The 17,352-nt window shown below is 64.7% G+C and overlaps 1 protein-coding gene across 1 annotated transcript in view; it reads left to right on the top strand.

Annotated features, from left to right (window-relative positions):
* The window catches only part of TAF4 (TATA-box binding protein associated factor 4), a 49,319-nt gene that overhangs the window by 17,314 nt on the left and 14,653 nt on the right, over positions 1-17,352 (top strand). Inside the window, exons 2-13 of the mRNA XM_037060008.1 lie at positions 7,119-7,285; positions 8,430-8,549; positions 8,961-9,080; positions 9,676-9,798; positions 10,218-10,307; positions 10,612-10,857; positions 12,912-13,059; positions 13,424-13,538; positions 15,260-15,429; positions 15,668-15,798; positions 16,447-16,572; positions 17,017-17,073. Coding sequence (XP_036915903.1) covers positions 7,119-7,285; positions 8,430-8,549; positions 8,961-9,080; positions 9,676-9,798; positions 10,218-10,307; positions 10,612-10,857; positions 12,912-13,059; positions 13,424-13,538; positions 15,260-15,429; positions 15,668-15,798; positions 16,447-16,572; positions 17,017-17,073 — 1,613 coding nt within the window. The remainder of the gene's footprint in view (positions 1-7,118; positions 7,286-8,429; positions 8,550-8,960; positions 9,081-9,675; positions 9,799-10,217; positions 10,308-10,611; positions 10,858-12,911; positions 13,060-13,423; positions 13,539-15,259; positions 15,430-15,667; positions 15,799-16,446; positions 16,573-17,016; positions 17,074-17,352) is intronic.

Here is a 17,352-nt window from a genome sequence, read left to right as displayed (position 1 = left end):
GCTGACACGTCTGTCCCGGGTGCTAGAACCTTGACCAGAGCAGCCCACGGGAGGATGGCCTGGGCTGAGACCGAGCCCCTCCCTGCTCTTCTTTCCCAGGAGTGTTCAGGGCTGTGTTTCCGTGTAAGTTATAGGGTCAGCTTGTCTGTTTCTACAGTCTTCTGGCCCCTACCCCGGGATCGCTGTCAGGGTTGTGATGCTGACGTCTTAGTGGTGTCCTGACCTGTGGACATATCAGTGTCTGTACTTACTTGGGTCTTTGTGCCTTTCTCTCAGTAGTCGCCTGGTTTCCAGTGCTTGTCCTCAACTTGTTTTGTGGAATAGACCCTTACGTAGTCCCATTTTCGTGGTACGTAAATGGTGTTTTTATAGATAGCATGTCTACTTATCTGTTGCTAACGTTTAGAGGTACAGCTGCGTTTCTGCCCCGGCTGGTGTGGCTCAGTGGACTGAGCGCTGGCCTGCAACCCAGAGGTCGCTGGTTCGGTTCCCAGTCCAGCCGCACGCCTGGGTCGCCAGCCAGTGTTTCTCTCCCTCTTTCTTCCTCCCTTCCACTCTGTGTAAACGAGTGAAATAAAATCTTGGGGAACATAATCGCCGTGCAAGTGTCGATGTTCAACTCTGTGTCCTTCCTCACTTCAGCGCCAGCACTCAGGGCCGGCCCCCAGACGCCTTCGCCCTCCCTGTGAGGACGGGCACAGTGTCCGGAGCACTCTGTCCTTGCTGGGCGGCGCCCTCGGTCCTGTTCCCGCTGCGTGTGAGCTCTGGGTGCCCTTGGTTGGGTTCAGGAGTCATTCTTACTGGCGGGTGAGGACTTGCATCTCCGGTGGCACCTGACCTTGTCTGGCATCACTCCCCTGTGTTGACGCTCAGCTGGTTCTCTGGGCCTCGCCCGGTGGGTGTTCAGAGTTTGCACTCTGGCCCTCGTCATGGACCGTGGGGACCTGTGCGGAAGGAAGTGTGTGGCACCAGCCAGGACCTTCCTCCCGCTTCCTCGCCTTCTCCAGCCGGTGCCCATGTGAGCCCACGTGTCTGAGGACCTCTAGGGGATGTGCTGCTCTGGCCTTAAGTTTCACTGAAGCGGAATGCCACCTGTGCGGGGAGGAGGTTGGGGGAAGGTGTCGGGTCCCGACCGTGTCTCAGGCTGGCCTGTTCTGCCACCCGGCCTGGGGTTTGCACCGACCTGGGCTGGAAGCTCCTCCCGGAGGCTGGAGGCAGCTGCCTGTCATGCGGCCTCTGCGCCTGTTTGTGCCGAGCAGGGCTGCAGGCGCCTTCCCTGGGCTCCCGTGTGGAGGGCACTGGCTGGCACTGGCCTCTTGCTCCGTTTTTCTGGGCTGTCCGCCTTGCCCTGGTGCATCGTGCCTGCAGCTGGCCACTGGGCCTGATCTGGAACCATCTCCGCATCTCTGAACGTCAGGTAACCTGCCGATGATGCCTCGGACCGAATGGGGTGCTTCCTTGGGAAGACGGTGCCCAGCCTCCCATGGGGGTCTGCGCCCCTGGGCAGGGCTCGTGGACAGTGCCCTCGCAGGAGGGGCCGGTTCTGGCAGGTGGGGCCGCGTTAATTCCAGGTCTGCTTGTGCTGCTGGTGTTGCTCGACATCGAGCCACCATGCCGTGCGGCGTCTTGGTGATGTGGCACCTGTGGCATTGATGTCACTCCCTGAGTTTGTTCAGTGGACTCACCAGGGGGCACGCAGGCTGCGGGCCCTGGGCCCTGGGCGGCGTGGATTACGCCCTGTGGCTCTCCCACCCCAGCACTGCTCCCTGTCACCCCTCAGTGTCCTGTGTTGTCCACCACCCAGCTGGCTCTGTGCACTGTGGTGGTCTGTTCTCCCTGCTGGTCCTGGCCCTGCCCCTGCCGCCCTCTGGTGGGGGTGGGTGTCCTCTCCCAGGTTATCAGGGCCATGCCCAGCACAGCGTGGCTAAGCCTGTGTGTCTGCGGGGAGGCCCTGGGGTCCCGGGCAGCTTAGGGTGCTGGGACTGGGCCTCCCCGGCCCTTCCCCCACCAGGCTGCACCACCTGAGTTTGCGTCCCCAGAGAGCAAAGCATGTCCTGGCCCTGGGCTTCGCTTGGACAGGTCCCGGCCCTGGAGGGCAGATGTCCAGGGATCTGCTCTGCCCCAGAATCACCTGTCCTGACTGGCTTGTCACAGCACTGTGACCCGTAGCTGATGCGGGCTGGGGACTGGAGGGAGCCAGCCTGGGCCTCCGTGTGTTGTTAGGGCCCCTAAGCAGAGAACTTGGTGGCTCCTACCGACCGGTGGTGTTGTGACTGCCCAGCGTGCCGTGGGAAAGGTTGTAGGATGGGTGTGAGGAGCTGTGGTGAGTTCACAGCGGCCCTGCTTCCCCCACAGATGGGCTCTCACACCCACACCCACTCATTCACACACACACACACACACACACACACACATATTCTCACCCATACCCACTCATTCACACACACACACATTCTCACCCATACCCACTCATTCACACACACACATTCTCACCCACACCCACTCATTCACACACACACATTCTCACCCACACCCACTCATTCACACACACACACACACATTCTTACCCACTCACTCTCACCCACTCTCACTCCCACTCTCTCTTACACTCTCACGCTCATCCACTCACATGCCTATACACTCACCCTTGCTCACATTCACGCTCCCACGTTCATGCGCACTTGCTATAAACTGTCTGTTACACGTCAGTATATGTGTGCATGGACGGGTTTGCGAGCCCACCAGAGTGTTCGTCACTTATCCTTGTGCCCAAAGAGGACGTACGGAGCTGACCCCTGGGGGTGTGTCGTGGCGTGGCAGCCCAGAGGGGCGAGGCTGGACCTCACCAGCACCCCTGTGCCAGCAGCGGGAGCCCCTGTGGCCGTCTGCCGTCGCCCCGAGCGCTCTCCCCTGAGCAGGCCGGAGGCTGGAGGGCGGAGGCCAGGTGGGCCCTGTCCTCGGGGCCTGGCCCCTTCCCTGTCCAGCACGGGGGGCCGCAGCTGCTGGACGAGGGCACCGAATACACTTTGGGAGGGGTCTTTGGGACTCGGANCAGTATATGTGTGCATGGACGGGTTTGCGAGCCCACCAGAGTGTTCGTCACTTATCCTTGTGCCCAAAGAGGACGTACGGAGCTGACCCCTGGGGGTGTGTCGTGGCGTGGCAGCCCAGAGGGGCGAGGCTGGACCTCACCAGCACCCCTGTGCCAGCAGCGGGAGCCCCTGTGGCCGTCTGCCGTCGCCCTGAGCGCTCTCCCCTGAGCAGGCCGGAGGCTGGAGGGCGGAGGCCAGGTGGGCCCTGTCCTCGGGGCCTGGCCCCTTCCCTGTCCAGCACGGGGTCCGCAGCTGCTGGACGAGGGCACCGAATACACTTTGGGAGGGGTCTTTGGGACTCTGAGGCAGTGACGGCAACCACACCGAGGGTTTAGTCACCGGCTGCTTGACTTGGGAGTTGGAGAATGCCATGGTTTCTGCCTGAGGAGACTGGTCACAAACCCTGGCAGGGCCATTGAGATGGTGAGTGAAGGGCCCCCACAGCCACTGTGGGGGGTGGTGGTGAGAGTGGGGGGGCACTTCCGGTCGAGCACACACCCCTCCTGGGTCAGTGGGTGATGTGTGCCCCCGACTCCGTGCCCGTGTGTGGGGAGTCGTCATGAGCGCACGACTTGGATGCCCGTGAAGATGGAGTTGTCGGGGTGCCGTAACCGAGGGAGAAGTGGGCTGGCCCTCTGGTGAACGGAAAGGCGCTGTCTTGCTCTGCAAGCACAGAGCTGGGGAGGTCGGCGCTGTGGGGAGGACCGTGTGGTCTGGCCTGGCCGTCCTCCTGGGCTGCAGGCTCTGCCCAGGCTCCTCCTCCTCCCGCCCCTCCGAGGATGCCCCACCGGGTGGCCTCAGCGGGAGTCCCGCCGAGTTTCCGACAGTGCCCGTGTGTTTCTGCTCCAAGCCCCTCTCCAGGTCGAGTGTCACTGCCAAGGTCAGGGACGGGCTCCCATGGGCATGGCTCCTGTTGCAGGGCTGTGAAAGGGGAGTGCAGGGGTCTGGTCCTGCTCCTGCCACTGCGGCCGCCTGTGGGAACAGCGGGTGGGAGGGGCCGTGATGGGTGTGCTGGTGCTGAAGCCGTCCCCAGCAGGGACCCTTCCAGAGGGAGGTCCCCAGGGTCCCCAAAGATGCCTGGAGCCTGTGGCATGCGGCCTGGGCTGACTTGCACTCTTGTTCCGGACACAGCGGAGAGCGTGGGTCTCAGGGCAGAGAGCTGCACCAGGGCCAGAGCGCTGGGCTTCCCCTGGCTCCGCTGCGTCATGGCGGGGAGGGCTCACGCAGCCCTCAGGCCTGGTGGTTGTGCCTGGGCAGAGGTGGGGTTGTGGTCTCCTGGACGACCTCGGGCTGCCCGCCACTCGAGCCACTTGCTGCCCAGGTGGGGTGCCCTGGGCCCCCAGCAGGCGGCTGTCAGGTGCCGTGGGAGCAGTGAGCACTGAGGGCTTGGGCACGGCTCGGGGGGCTCCACACTGCGCAGCGTGGTCTGAGCTTCCCCGACAGCGAAACGCAAACACCAGCCCAAGTTCCCACTGACAAGGAGATTCCAAACATGTTCTGGGTCAAATACCGTGTGGCCACCGGAAACTGTTTCTGAAGGATGTTGAGTGACAGGACATTCTTACAACCAGAGGAAGAGAACCCAAAGCCGCACACAACACAGGATGACCTCGGTTGACTCTGCGGTCCTCTGCGGGCGGGGGCAGCGGTGTGGGAGGCCCGTGCGGCCCAAGCGACCGGGGAAGGGGTCTGGGGAGGGAGGGCCCCTTCTGCTCCTGTGCTTCCTCCTTCTACCGGTCCCGTCTGCCAGGTTCCTCACGTCACTCCTCGTGCGGATTGGCTGGCCCTGGTGTCCTGTGTCCTGAAAGCAGGACCCAGGGTGCCCGAGGAACATGGTCTGGGGGCCTTCGGCGGAGGGTGTGCAGAGTGGCCCCGGGGGCGGGTGTGGCCAGGAGGCAGAGCCCAGTCTGTGCCTGAGGCGGTCCATTAGCTGCCTTTGGGAATTGCCCTGTGGGCCTGGAGTGGCCCTCACTGGCGGCAGGTGGATCTGAAGGGCACTTTGAAGGGAAGCTGTTGTGTGCTCTCCTGCTTCCCCAGCACAAGGGTTGGGGGAGTGAGACCCATGGGGTGCAGCCCTCCTCCGTTCCTGTTGAGACGAGGCGCCAGAGGGCATGTGAGGCCTGGGAGGGCCCTATGGATGCTGGCCTCTGCCTCGGGTGCCCTGGGAGAAAGTGCCCCTGCCACCCTTGGTGGCCTGCCCTAGGGCGGGTGCCTCCCCTGGTGGGGTCGGGGTGGCGGGCGTCCCCTGCCCGGGTGCAGCCTGTGTGAGCAGGCCGTCCCTTCCTCACGAGCGTCCATCCGAAGCCCCTCCCTTGCGCTGGGCTGAGAGCAGCTGTGCTCCGCCTTTGCGTGGATGCCCAGCAGTGGTGTGCCTGCAACGCGGGGCTGCGACTGGGCGCATGTCGGTGTTCTGACGCTCGAGGGCCTCTGTGGGGCCTCTGCAGGGCCTCTGAGTGCGTCTGGCTCTGTCCCTGACTGCGACGCATCGTAAGGGCGGCAGCCAGAGGGGAGGGGCCAGGGCAGAGCGGACTGCAGGGCCTGCCCTCGTACTCTGTCTAAGTTGGAACCACGCTGCTGCTCCAGCGCCCTGCAGTTCTCTGCCGACGGGACCTCCTCGTCCATGAGGCCTCTGGTGGCCTGCGTGCCGGGGTCGCCTGCTGTGGCGGTGCGTGTGGCCTGGGCACCGAGCCACAGGAGCTGCCCAGCCTCGTGTTGTCCCTGCTCTGCTAGTGGGGACTCTCGGGGTCCGGAGCCCTTGGGAGGGAGAAGCGGGGTCCCACGCTGACAGACACGCGTGGCGACTGGTAGGCCTGAGAGGAAGCACGGGGTGCTCGCCAAGCTCTCCCTGTGGTGGTCACCGCCCCCCTGGTGCACCTGGGTGGCGGCTGGGCAGTGCCCACCACCACCCTGCGCTCTTGCCTGCCCACAAGGCCCCTGGTCCGGGGCTCAGCAGCGGGTGTCCGGTCGGCTTTGTCTCCGTGGCGACAGCGTGCTTTGCCGAGAAGGGGTGTCCGTGGGCAGGAAGGAATGGTGGAGGGAGCCCAGGGCGGGCTTGCCATGTGGACGTCGCCATGATGCTGCTGACGGAGCCCGGGCCCGGTGGCCTCAGCGGCTCTCCCCAGACCCCCATGCGGGCAGCAGCTCCCACCACTCCCGACCGATGCCGGAGGGGCGTGACACGGATTGGAGGCCCTCAGCCTGGCGTTCCTCTGAGAGCACCGCCCCCAGCCCTGCCCTGGGGGAGGACAGGGCTTGGCCAGGGTAGTGGTGCAGGTCAGCAGTCGAGGCCCCACTGGACTGCAAGGGTGGGTTGCCTGTCGTGCCTGTCACTGCCTCATGGAAAGTAAGTGCACAGGCAGACACTGGTGTTACTGGTGCTAATGGCGCCCAGGCTATACTTGCTTGCCGGTTTTTGAAGCTAAAATCGATGCCAAACCTGCATGACGGGGTTTGCTCTGTGGCTGTGGAGCTGAGAAGTGTGCAGTGTGAGTGGTTCTCCCTGTCTGTGCGGTGGAGTCCTGCCCCGGCCAGCAGTGGGCACCCCGCTCCAGAGTGCAAGGTGCCTGGGCGCCGTGGGGTCCAGTTGTTGGAAGGAGGGTTGTTTGGGGCTTTGCAGGGCAGCTGGCTGGGAAGCTCCTGGTCACAGGAGGAGTAGGGCAGGGCTGGAGGGACCTGCCCTGGGCAGCTGGGGTCTGCGGCTCCAGTCAGATGCTTGGCAGCCTGTGTTGGGGAGAGTGTGCCCATGGGGCCCTGCCAGGTCCTCAGCACCCTGTGCCCAACTCCCTCCAGGGAGGGAGTGCCCGCCCGGAGGCCAGCGTGGGATGGTTGTGGGTGACAGTGTGGAGCGCAGAAGCCGGCTTGCCGACAGGAAGGCACGGCTGCCCCTTGAGTCCGTGACCCAGACCTGCCTGTGTCCTCGTCCTGCACACTGTCTCACCACGGCCCCCGTTCTTCCTCAGCGCCCCTAGGCCTCCCCACAGAGCCGTTGCCTCCTGGGCTCTGATGCCGGGCGTCCTTTGTCCCCAGGTATGGTCCTGGTGCGGAGCGAGAACGGGCAGTTGTTAATGATCCCTCAGCAGGCCCTGGCGCAGATGCAGGCCCAGGCGCACGCCCAGGCCCAGCCTCAGACCACCATGGCGCCCCGCCCTGCCACCCCCACAAGTGCCCCGCCTGTCCAGATCTCCGCTGTCCAGGTGAGTGCACGCGTGCCCGGTGCCGGCCCGCGCCATCTGGCGGGCATCCTGTGCTCGCTCCTGGGGGCTGTCCCCACGAGTCCCCAAGCAGTGACACTCGCCTGACCCTGCCGTCCTCTTCCCTCTGTGCCTCCACCTCCCGTGCCTCGTCCCCCCCTGCAGTGGGGCCAGCATAGCCACGCTGATGGCACCGGGCTGGTCCCAGGGCCGAGCGGAGGCTCAGGGCGTTAGGCCTAGTAGACACAGCAGACCCTGGAGAGTGTCACTGGCTCCTCGTCCCCGAGGGCACCGGGCCTGCCGAGGCTGGGGGCGCGGGGCTGTGTCGGGGGCGCAGGCTCCGGGGTGGGGGAGCGCACCGAGAGGGGCCCAGGCCCGGTCCTCGCTGCGGCGTGGTTTCAGGTGGGCATGGCTGGCACGGCCTCATCCCTGCCATCTGTGGTGCCATCCTGGCTCCTCCTGCCTTCTTGCTGTCCTCAGCTGGTGGGCCGGTTGGTGGCTGGAGTGGAGACTGGACGGCTCTAGAGAGGCCCTTTCTCCGTGACTTCAGCTGCCTCTGGGTGGACACCCCTGTGTGGCGGTGGCGGCCCATGTGTGCTGGAGGCTCAGGACGCGCCCGTGAACTGGGGGCGGGGCAGCTCAGACGGTTCCCTGGGTTCTGTCCAGTGCGAGGCCGGTGTTGGGGCCGTGGTGTTCCTTCAGGTCTGGTCGTGCATGTCAGTGTCAGACCGCCAGCTTCACGGTCACTTCGCTCAGGACTCAGACTGTCTCCCTGTCAGGGTTTGGGCGCGGCCAGTCTTTAGATGCGGGGGACACATGCTGCTCAGGGCCTTTGTCACTCGTTTCAGTGCTTGGGCACGAGGTCAGGGAATCCACACAGGGCCCAGACAGGCGTGTCCTTCGAGGACCGGGTTGCCAGGTCTGACCACGGAAGCATCAGGCGCCCCTGTGGCCGTGGGCAGCGGCCGCGGGCCTGCACCTCGCCGACCCTGGTCACCAGCGGGGAGACGTAGGGTGGCTCCGATGGAGCTGGGACTCTCCGTGGGCGCACAGGCGTGTGTGGTTCTGTGTCCGGGATGACGGGGCACTAGGCGGTGGGGGGTCACTCATCGTTGCTGTTTTTAGATGAGTCTTGCCTGTTTTTCAGGCCCCTGGGACACCAATTATTGCCCGGCAGGTGACCCCAACGACCATAATCAAGCAGGTGTCTCAGGCCCAGACGACGGTGCAGCCAGCTGCTGCGCTGCAACGGTCGCCCGGAGTGCAGGTGCGGTGCGGAGTCTGGCCTCGGACTGGGCCGTGGGCTGGGTGTGGGGCCGGGGTGGGCTCTGCACAGGCCGGGCGGCGGTGCGCCCGGTTGAAGTTTCCGTGTCTGGTGTTTGCCCTCTCCGGGAGGAGGTCTGGTTCCCGTCCGGGGCGATCGGTCCTGGTAGCTGTGGCTTCCAGGGGGGACGCTGAGAGCCGGGCCCTCCCAGCAGCAGCCTCGTCGCTCTGCTCCTGCCTCTCGGGCCCGGAGGATGGTGGTGCTGGGCGCAGCCTGGCGCGCGTCTGTGGTCCCCAGGGTGTGTGTCCCCCCGCATGCTCGGCCAGCAGGGCCCCGCTGCTGCAGGGAGCTCTCTTCTGGGGCGTGAGGTGCCGTTCCCAGCCTCTGTTCACGGCTTGTTTTGGACTCTCGCAGCCTCAGCTCGTGCTGGGTGGCGCCGCCCAGACAGCCTCCCTTGGGACGGCGACGGCCGTCCAGACGGGGACGCCGCAGCGGACTGTCCCGGGGGCCACCACGACCTCCACGGCCGCCACGGTGAGTGCCGCCATTCATGCCCCTCAGGCTGGACAACACACGCGGAGGGCTGTCCATGGCGACAGAGGCCCGGCAGTGGGGCTGGGGGCGCCGCACGGGGACCGAGCGGCGCGGCCGTCTGCAGGGCCACGTGCCCGCCCATCCGTCTCTCTGTGCCCCCCCCCGAGCTCCCACATGCACGCATGCCTTCCGGCCCGGCTGCACATGCCACTCGTGGCCGTCCCGGTCCTTTGCCCAGGGCTCTCGCGCAGCTTCAGCGGCTGTGGCGCAGTTTGGTCCTGTTCGGGTGGGTCTGGCTGTTCCTTGCGGCAAACGTCATGGTGCCCGTCTGAGGGAGCCGCCTTTGTTCGTGTGGCTTCGACCTGGTGTCAGGCCTGGCAGGGACCTGGCAGCTGCCCAGCCGAGGTGTGGCTGGGGCCCCTCTCGACCGAGTGGTCTGGGGTCCGTGGACGCTCGCTGGGTTCCACCCCCGGCCACAGGCCAGGAGCGTCAGTGAGGGCTCTGGCCGGAGTCGAGAGGAACACGCGTCTCCTAAACCAGACGACAACGGAAATCTCCTGAGACGCTCACTGGTGCCTCTTTCACTTGAGTCCAGGAAACGATGGAGAACGTGAAGAAGTGCAAGAACTTCCTGTCCACGCTGATAAAGCTCGCCTCGTCCGGGAAGCAGTCCACAGAGACGGCCGCCAACGTGAAGGAGCTGGTGCAGCACCTGCTGGTGAGGGCTTTGCACCAGGCCTGTTCCGGGCCCGGCGGGAGGGCTGGGGCACGGGGGCGGGACGTCTGCCACAGCCCTGCCGTGCAGGGTTTCGTCCTGGAGGCTCGGGCCGAGTCGGGGCGTTGTCTCTGAGGAGGGGTGTCCCTGATCCCCTGCACCCATGTGGCTTCTCTGTGACAGGGAGGTCCCTCCAGGCTGGCCTGGCTCCTGGCGGGATGCTGAGTGACGGCTGGGTGAGGGAGACCTGCCGTGGGCCAGCCAGCCTCCGGCACCCACCCAGGCTGCCCTGTGGCCTCTGTGGGGCCCAGACTTGGCAGAACACGCAGGGTCGTGGGTTGGGGCACCAGGGCGACACTGGGTCGGGAGCAGTGGGCGTGCGCACTCGTGTCTGCAGGGTCTCACGTCGGTTTGTTTGTCAGGACGGAAAAATCGAAGCAGAGGACTTCACCAGTCGGCTCTACCGAGAACTCAATTCTTCACCTCAACCTTACCTTGTGCCTTTCCTGAAGGTAACGGCGAAGCCTGTGGCCTGTCACTGTGCCTGTCCCGGGTGGGTGGGGCACGCAGTTGACACCTGTGTGTTGAAAGCTTACAGTGCTCTGTGGCTGAGTGTCCCTTGTCATCTTAGAAGCGTTTCTGGGAGTGGTGGGCGCGGTCCCGCTCGGTGCCGGTGGGTCGGGGTGCTGCAGGGGCACTGGCCGCGGAGGCGTCGCGCGCTCGTTCCGACTCTGACACGCGTGAGCGTGGCGTCTCTGAGTTCGGGAGCCGCCTGGTGCTGTGCTGCCTGCCGACCCCGTGTCTGTGTCTGCCCAGAGGAGCTTGCCCGCCTTGAGACAGCTGACCCCGGACTCCGCGGCCTTCATCCAGCAGAGCCAGCAGCAGCAGCCGCCCCCGCCGCAGGCCACCACCGCGCTCACGGCTGTGGTGCTCAGCAGCTCCGTCCAGCGCACGGCTGGGAAGACAGCGGCTGCCGTGACCAGTGCCCTCCAGCCCCCTGTCATCAGCCTCACGCAGCCCACACAGGTTGGCGCTGGCAAGCAGGGGCAGCCCACGCCGCTGGTATGCAGGCAGCAGCCCCCCGCCCCGCCCGTCCGCCTGCCTCAGCTCAGGGCAGCCTGGGGGACAGCCCGGAGTGGCAGCTTCAGGGGTCAGCTCAGCGGCTAGGCACAGTAATTCCTCGCTCAGGGTCGTGAAGTGAGCAGGTGGCCAGGCTACCAGTAGGTGTCATCTGGGGTGTTCCTAGTTTAAAGGGACACGGTGTGTGTGCTGTGACTCCTGCCTGGACGTGCCTTTGATCAGGAGCAACGGCCCAGCTGCAGGGAGCAGCGTGTCCTGGTGCTGGACGCGCAGGTGGCCACGGGAGCCTCTGCGTCATGGCGCAGGCCCCTGAGGCAGCAGGCTGCTGCTGTCCGTTTGTGGATGGGTCGAGTCAGCCTCTGAGGTCTGCAGCCGAGAGAGGCTGTCTTTGCTCCCACAGCAGACTGTGCCTTAACCTCAGAGAGGTCTTGGTCCCCCGAAGCCAGTTATAGAAGAACAGAGGCGGGCTCCCTGGCACTTTGCGGTGGCTGTGGAGTGCGTTTTTGACGGCCCAGCGTGGTGGCCCAGCAGGTGACCCGGTCGCCCGGGACTCTCAGCTGCCCACGTTGAGCATGGGTTTCTCCTGCGTTGCTGGTGAAGAAGCAGGGTGACCAGATAGTGGGGCAGCTGCGAATGGTCACAACTGGAGGTGGGCCCCTGGCAGTTCCACTTTCCCGTCCACTCCAGGGACAGGTTTGCTCCAGCCTTGGCTTTCGTGTGCTGTGGCTGCAGAGCTGCCCCGTTCGGTAGCCGCAGGGGTTGGTTCACGCAAAACTGGTTCTTGTGAAGAGACGGTGGAAGGCCACTTTTTCTCAGAGCCTGGGCTTTGGGGCGTGGTGTGAGGGACATCACTGGTGTCCCCTGGTGTCCGAGGCTGCGCCCTTCTGCGTTCAGCTCCCTGGGGTGCGTGGCTGTGCACGCTCGCTGTCAGCAGTGGGCAGCCCACCCTGAGTCTGCCGGAGACCGGAAGCTCTCCCCTGGGTCTGTGGCTGACCCGACCTGCGGTGTCAGAGGCTTTGCTGTCTCTGCCCGTCCTGCACAGTGGGACTTCCACGGGTGTCGCTGCAGAAGCAGTTTGTTTTCAGAGAGAGGAGCAGAGGGAGAGAGAGAGAGAAAGTACTGATGTGAGAGAAGCGTCGACTGGTTGCCTTTCAGAGGTGCCCAGACTGGGGGCTGAACCCACAACTCAGGCATATGCTCACCCGGGAATCGAACCCACAGCCCTTTGGTTTGCAGGTTGATGTCCACCCTGAGCCTCATCAGCTGGGGCTGCAGGAACAGTGTGATGATCCCAGGGCACTGCCCCACCGCTGTGTGTGTCCCTCACAGCACGCCCACCAGGCCACCTTTGTGAACTTCAGAGACTGGGTTCTGAAGCTCCTGGCCCAGGGGTGTGGGGCCAGGGCGCCTGGGCCGTAGCCGTGTGGCGTTGGCAGGGTCTCTGGGCCTCGGCAGAGAGCGCTCAGTCCCGACAGGACTCAGAGTGCCAGTGTTTGCAGGGGCGGGCCTGGCCGGACAGGGAGACGGGCAGACAAGGAGAAGGGGAGGGCCGGTGTGTGCCTGGTGGTGGAGGCAAAGGTAGGCGGGGCCGTGCAGGCCCTGCCGTTCGGGGAGCAGCAGGTGCACCGCTGTGGGGCGCGGGCCACCTCTGGGGGACAGTGGGAGAGGCTCTGCTCTGAGGGTCGGGTGTAAGGCAGGATGTAGGAAATCTAACCTTCCCCCGGTGAGAACGCCATCTCCTTCCTCAGAGAAAATGAGGAGGAGAAGCAGAGACTTGTCTTGTCGTCCCAGGGACCCATGCCACCTTCCTGACGTGTGGGGAGAAGTGGCCTCTCCCCAGCTGGGTCATGTGCAGTGTCTAGGTGCCCTGAAGCGCTGATGTGACACTGGGCAGTGTCCAGGTGCCCAGTTGCAGTGCCCTGAAGCGCTGATGTGACAGAATCTGACCTTGTCCCCACCTGGGCCACGGCAGGGGGATGGCTGGGGATGGGGCACTGGCCGCTGTCACTGCTCACAGGGCTGTGGCTTTGTCTCAGGTGATCCAGCAGCCACCCAAGCCCGGAGCCCTGATCCGGCCTCCCCAGGTGACGCTGACGCAGACACCAATGGTGGCGCTCCGGCAGCCTCACAACCGCATCGTGCTGACCACACCCCAGCAGATCCAGCTGAACCCGCTGCAGCCAGGTGAGGCCGTGGTCCGGGGCTGCTCGCTGAGGGTCCTGTCCTCCGGTTTTCTCCCTCTTCTGGGACACGCAAGCAGAATTGACCCCTTCAGCCGCGAGGTGCGCATGTCCCCGGCATTAAGGATATCTGTGGTTCTGTCGGCCCTCACCCTGGTCGGGGTGGTGCAGGAGACAGGAGGCTTATGAGACGCCACCCGCTGTCCTGCGTAATAGCCGCCCGTCCACCACAAGAGCCCGATTGCGGGGTGGGGGGCGCGGACAGCCCTGCCTGGGTGTGTTGTGCACGGGAGCCGTGTCCTCGGTCTCTGCACACATGGGCAGGGCACACGCCCACGTCGGGGTCCTCCTCTGCCCCTGCCCTGCAGTCCCAGTGGTGAAGCCCGCCGTGCTGCCTGGAACCAAAGCACTGTCTGCCGTCTCGGCCCAGGCGGCTGCTGCCCAGAAAAACAAGCTCAAGGAGCCGGGCGGCGGCTCGTTCCGGTAAGGGCTTTCCGCGTGCTCACGGGGAAGCCGCTGACGCGGTCTCACGGCCCCATCTCCCGAGAGCACTGGGGGTGCATGCCTCACGCCCCAGCTTCAGTGCCCTCGGGAGTGTGCACGGGGCTCCGGGTCGGGCGGGGCGGCATGCCAGGGGGAGGGCTGCGGCGGTGACCGTGGCTACGACGAGGCTGCAGGGGGTGGTAGGTGCCAGGCGGCTTTTGTAGGCTTCCCCTTCCCGTCCGGCGGCCATGTGCCTGGGCAGCCCCGCTTGGGGGCAGTGCTGGGGTGGGGGAGAGGGCACAGGTGCTGCAGCTGGAGGTGGGGTACCCTGTGGATCAGAACTGGAAGTGGACAGAGGCTGTGGAAGCCCTGGCTTCCCCTGCAGCGGAATGAGGATCATAGGGGGCCGTGTGGCCTCTGGGGCGTGTGGACTGGAACAGGACCCGCGCCGTTGGCTTGGGTCAGCTGGTGGCTTGGTGCAGACAGGTCTGATGTCGCCCCGCCCACTGACAGAGCCAGGAACAGTGACACCTGGGGGCAGTGGGCAGCCAGGTGCTCAGGTCTCACCTTCTGATCCTGGGCTTGGATCAGAAGGCGAGGGGCTTGGCGCTTCTCCTTGGGTTGGAGAGCGGGGCTGGGCGGGCGAGCCTCCCTCCTGCTGGCCGCGTGTGTGGGAACAGACAGGGCCCATGGCCAAGACAGGGAGCCGCGGGGCCACAGAATGGACACACTGGCAGTTTACATGGAGCAGGATGTGTGCACATGTGCACATGCGTGCACGGTGGGTCCTTGCTGATGGCCGCAGGCGGTGGGGGGTGCTGATGGTGGGGAAGCTGGGCAGGGGCCAAGGGTGGACACTCAGAGGGCATGTTGGTGAGAGCCCATGAGACCCAGTGCCTGCAGAGGCCGGGCTGACAAACGGGACTCGTGTGGAATCCTTGCCAAAGGTGTGCTCTGGCGTCTCGTCACCAGGGGGTAACAGGTGGAGAAAACGAGGGCGTTTTGTAAAATCCATGGCCTGCGCTCCTCCACATGCGCAGAGCGTGGGTCGGGAAGGGCCGTGGGGCTTTCCAGGCCAAGGCGGCCGAGGTCAGCTCTGACTCTGAGCAGGAGGCTCTGCGGCGGACGGCACTCTGGGACAGCCGCCAACGGGGTGGCCCCGAGTGTGGCAGGGGGTCCAGGCGCACAGTGGGGCCTGCTCTCCGAGGGCACCTGGCTCTCTCAGGGTTGCCCTTCTCCGCGGGGCCTGCGGAGTCGGGTCACCAGCACACCTGCCAGTGGTTCAGGGGGTGGTTCTTCCTGCGCCCCAGTTCTCCTGAGAGCTGGTGGCTGTGTCACGGATAAACGACGGGTCCGTGATTCTGATGGGGGCTCCTGAAGCAGCGAGCGGAGTGTTGGGCTTTGCTCTCTGACCTTTGGGGCAGCCCAGTGCCCATGTTTGTTCAGCTGCGTGCAGAGACTCAGTGTCCACTGTGACCCAGAGCCGGCATTCCTTTAAAACACTAGGTTTACTGTCCAAGGAGATGCTGGGCTCCCGCAGTGGGCTGACAGCACGGCGCGGGAGGCAGCTGGTGGGACACGCACCTGGGGGGCCGTGGGCTGCGCTTTCTGCAGGGGCCCCATCCCTCCACCACCGATCACAGTCCCCGAGTCGGGACCACCTGAGTGTGCTCCTGCTGCAGCCCTGGCTCAGGAGAGTCACCTTCTCTTCTTGTCTGAAGGGACGATGATGACATCAATGACGTGGCTTCTATGGCTGGAGTCAACCTGTCAGAAGAAAGTGCAAGAATCTTGGCGACGAACTCCGAGTTGGTGGGCACACTCACGCGGTCCTGCAAAGATGAGACCTTCCTCCTCCCGGCGCCTTTGCAGAGGAGGATCTTGGAGATAGGTACGTTCCCACCTCGCAGCTGTCGCCGATGTCTGCGTCCTCATGGGGGTTTGGTGGGTGCCGTGCTCAGGGCCCAGTGTCCCTGCCGGCAGCTCCTCACCAGGTGGTTGGTCTGTGTCGTATCGTCCACGTGGTCGGTGGCGATGGCGCTGGCCCTGGGCCTCCCTGGGCCCCTGGGGCTGTGGGCAGCAGGCGGGGGGTGGGCTGCCCTGACGCGCCTGCACCTGCTTGACCCCAGGGAAGAAGCACGGCATCACGGAGCTGCACCCTGACGTGGTGAGCTACGTGTCACACGCCACGCAGCAGAGGCTACAGAACCTTGTGGAGAAGATATCGGAGACGGCTCAGCAGAAGAACCTCTCTTACAAGGTGATCTGCCCCTTCCGGACGGGCCTTCCTGCCATCCTGGGCCGGGCAGCGCTGGCTCGCTCGTTTCCCACAGAGCGGGTCTGCGGAAGGTCCCCCTCCTGTGGCCGCGCAGGACTGGCCGGTGCTCCGCCCCAGGCTGGTCGGGGGGGAGGGGGTGGCAGGGCAGGGGTGGGGGCGGCCTTCGCCTTGGCTGTGATGGGGTCTTGTGCCGGGGGCTCCCAGCTGAAGCCGGAGACCCGCACCGTGGCCCACTCTGGGGACTCAGATGCTGCCCCTTGTGTGCTGTGGGGGTTCCCCTGCGCCCAGGCCCCTGAAGCAGCAGTCGGCACACGTCCTGCTCGCCCTGGAGCGGCGGAGCGGGATGGGCAGGTCCAGGTGACCATGGCTGCGGAGCAGCTGTCCGAGTGCAGGCCGGGGCTGTTTGCTTTACAACGCCTGTTGCTGTGAAAGTGTATGAATGTTACTTGGAAAGCCCCAACTTCCAAGTGTGCACAGTTAAAACGCCCCGTGAGCTCGGGTGCCAGGTCGGGTGGACATGCGGGGTTTGGGGGTGTGGGGCGGTGCTGTGGGAACTGGACCTGGGTGGGGGGACACAGACTGTCCAGCTGGGTGTCCGAGTCCTGACCGATCCTGTTCTTACCTCTATAGGATGACGACAGGTACGAACAGGCAAGTGACGTCCGGGCTCAGCTCAAGTTTTTTGAGCAGCTTGATCAGATCGAGAAGCAGAGGAAGGACGAGCAGGAGAGAGAGATCTTAATGCGAGCAGCCAAGGCAAGTGCTGGCAGTGGCCTGCTGCGAGTCCCAGGGGCCGCGGCCGCCCTCGGTGCTCCTGCGTGGCCGAGCGGCGTCTGCCGTGGTACAGCTGGTCGGGAGAGGGCGGTGGCGTGAGGCCCCAGGAGCCACGGCGTGGCGGGCAGGACCTGTCCCAGTGCCCCGTCCTCACGCCCCACCCAGTCAGGTCCCTGCAGTCAGCAGGCGCGTCAGAGACCCTGCCTGTTTTTCTGTCCAAGTGGCTTTCTGAAGAGTTCTGTTTGTTTTTGTTCCCCGTGATACGTGGTGTAAATTTTCATCTTTTGGCGTTAAGCATTTAAATAATTGAATGTGTTTCCCGTCATGATATGGGTCTTGCCACACCGTGAACAAGGTAGCGTGTTTGTCAGGGGACGCCCATTTAGCACGTGACTCACATCTCTTCCGCACCTCTCTGAAATACAGTCTCGGTCCCGACAAGAGGATCCGGAGCAGTTGAGGCTGAAGCAGAAGGCGAAAGAGGTGAGGAGGGGCTTTTGTGGTCAGGAGCCTTCTCTGCTGCTGGAGAAATGTGCTCACGCACCGAGAACATCTGGCAGAAGAGGGGGGTCGGTGTGGCGGCCTCCTGTGCGGCCGGCACTTCTGTGGCTCCCTGAAGGGTCTTGCCCTGGCTGGGTGGCTGTGGTGGTTGACACATGGTCCTGTGCACCGAAAGGTCTCAGGTTCAGTCCCTGGTTGGGGTGGGTACAGGAGGCAACCGATTGATGCTTCTCTCTCTCTCTCCCTCCCTTTCTCTAAAAT

This window comes from Sturnira hondurensis, unplaced genomic scaffold (genome assembly GCF_014824575.4).
Source record: "Sturnira hondurensis isolate 20B ecotype Veracruz unplaced genomic scaffold, ASM1482457v3 Scaffold0011378, whole genome shotgun sequence".
In the NCBI taxonomy this organism is placed as follows: Eukaryota; Metazoa; Chordata; class Mammalia; order Chiroptera; family Phyllostomidae; genus Sturnira; species Sturnira hondurensis.
Note: the sequence above shows the minus strand (reverse complement) of the source record. Positions and strands in the feature narration are given on the sequence as shown.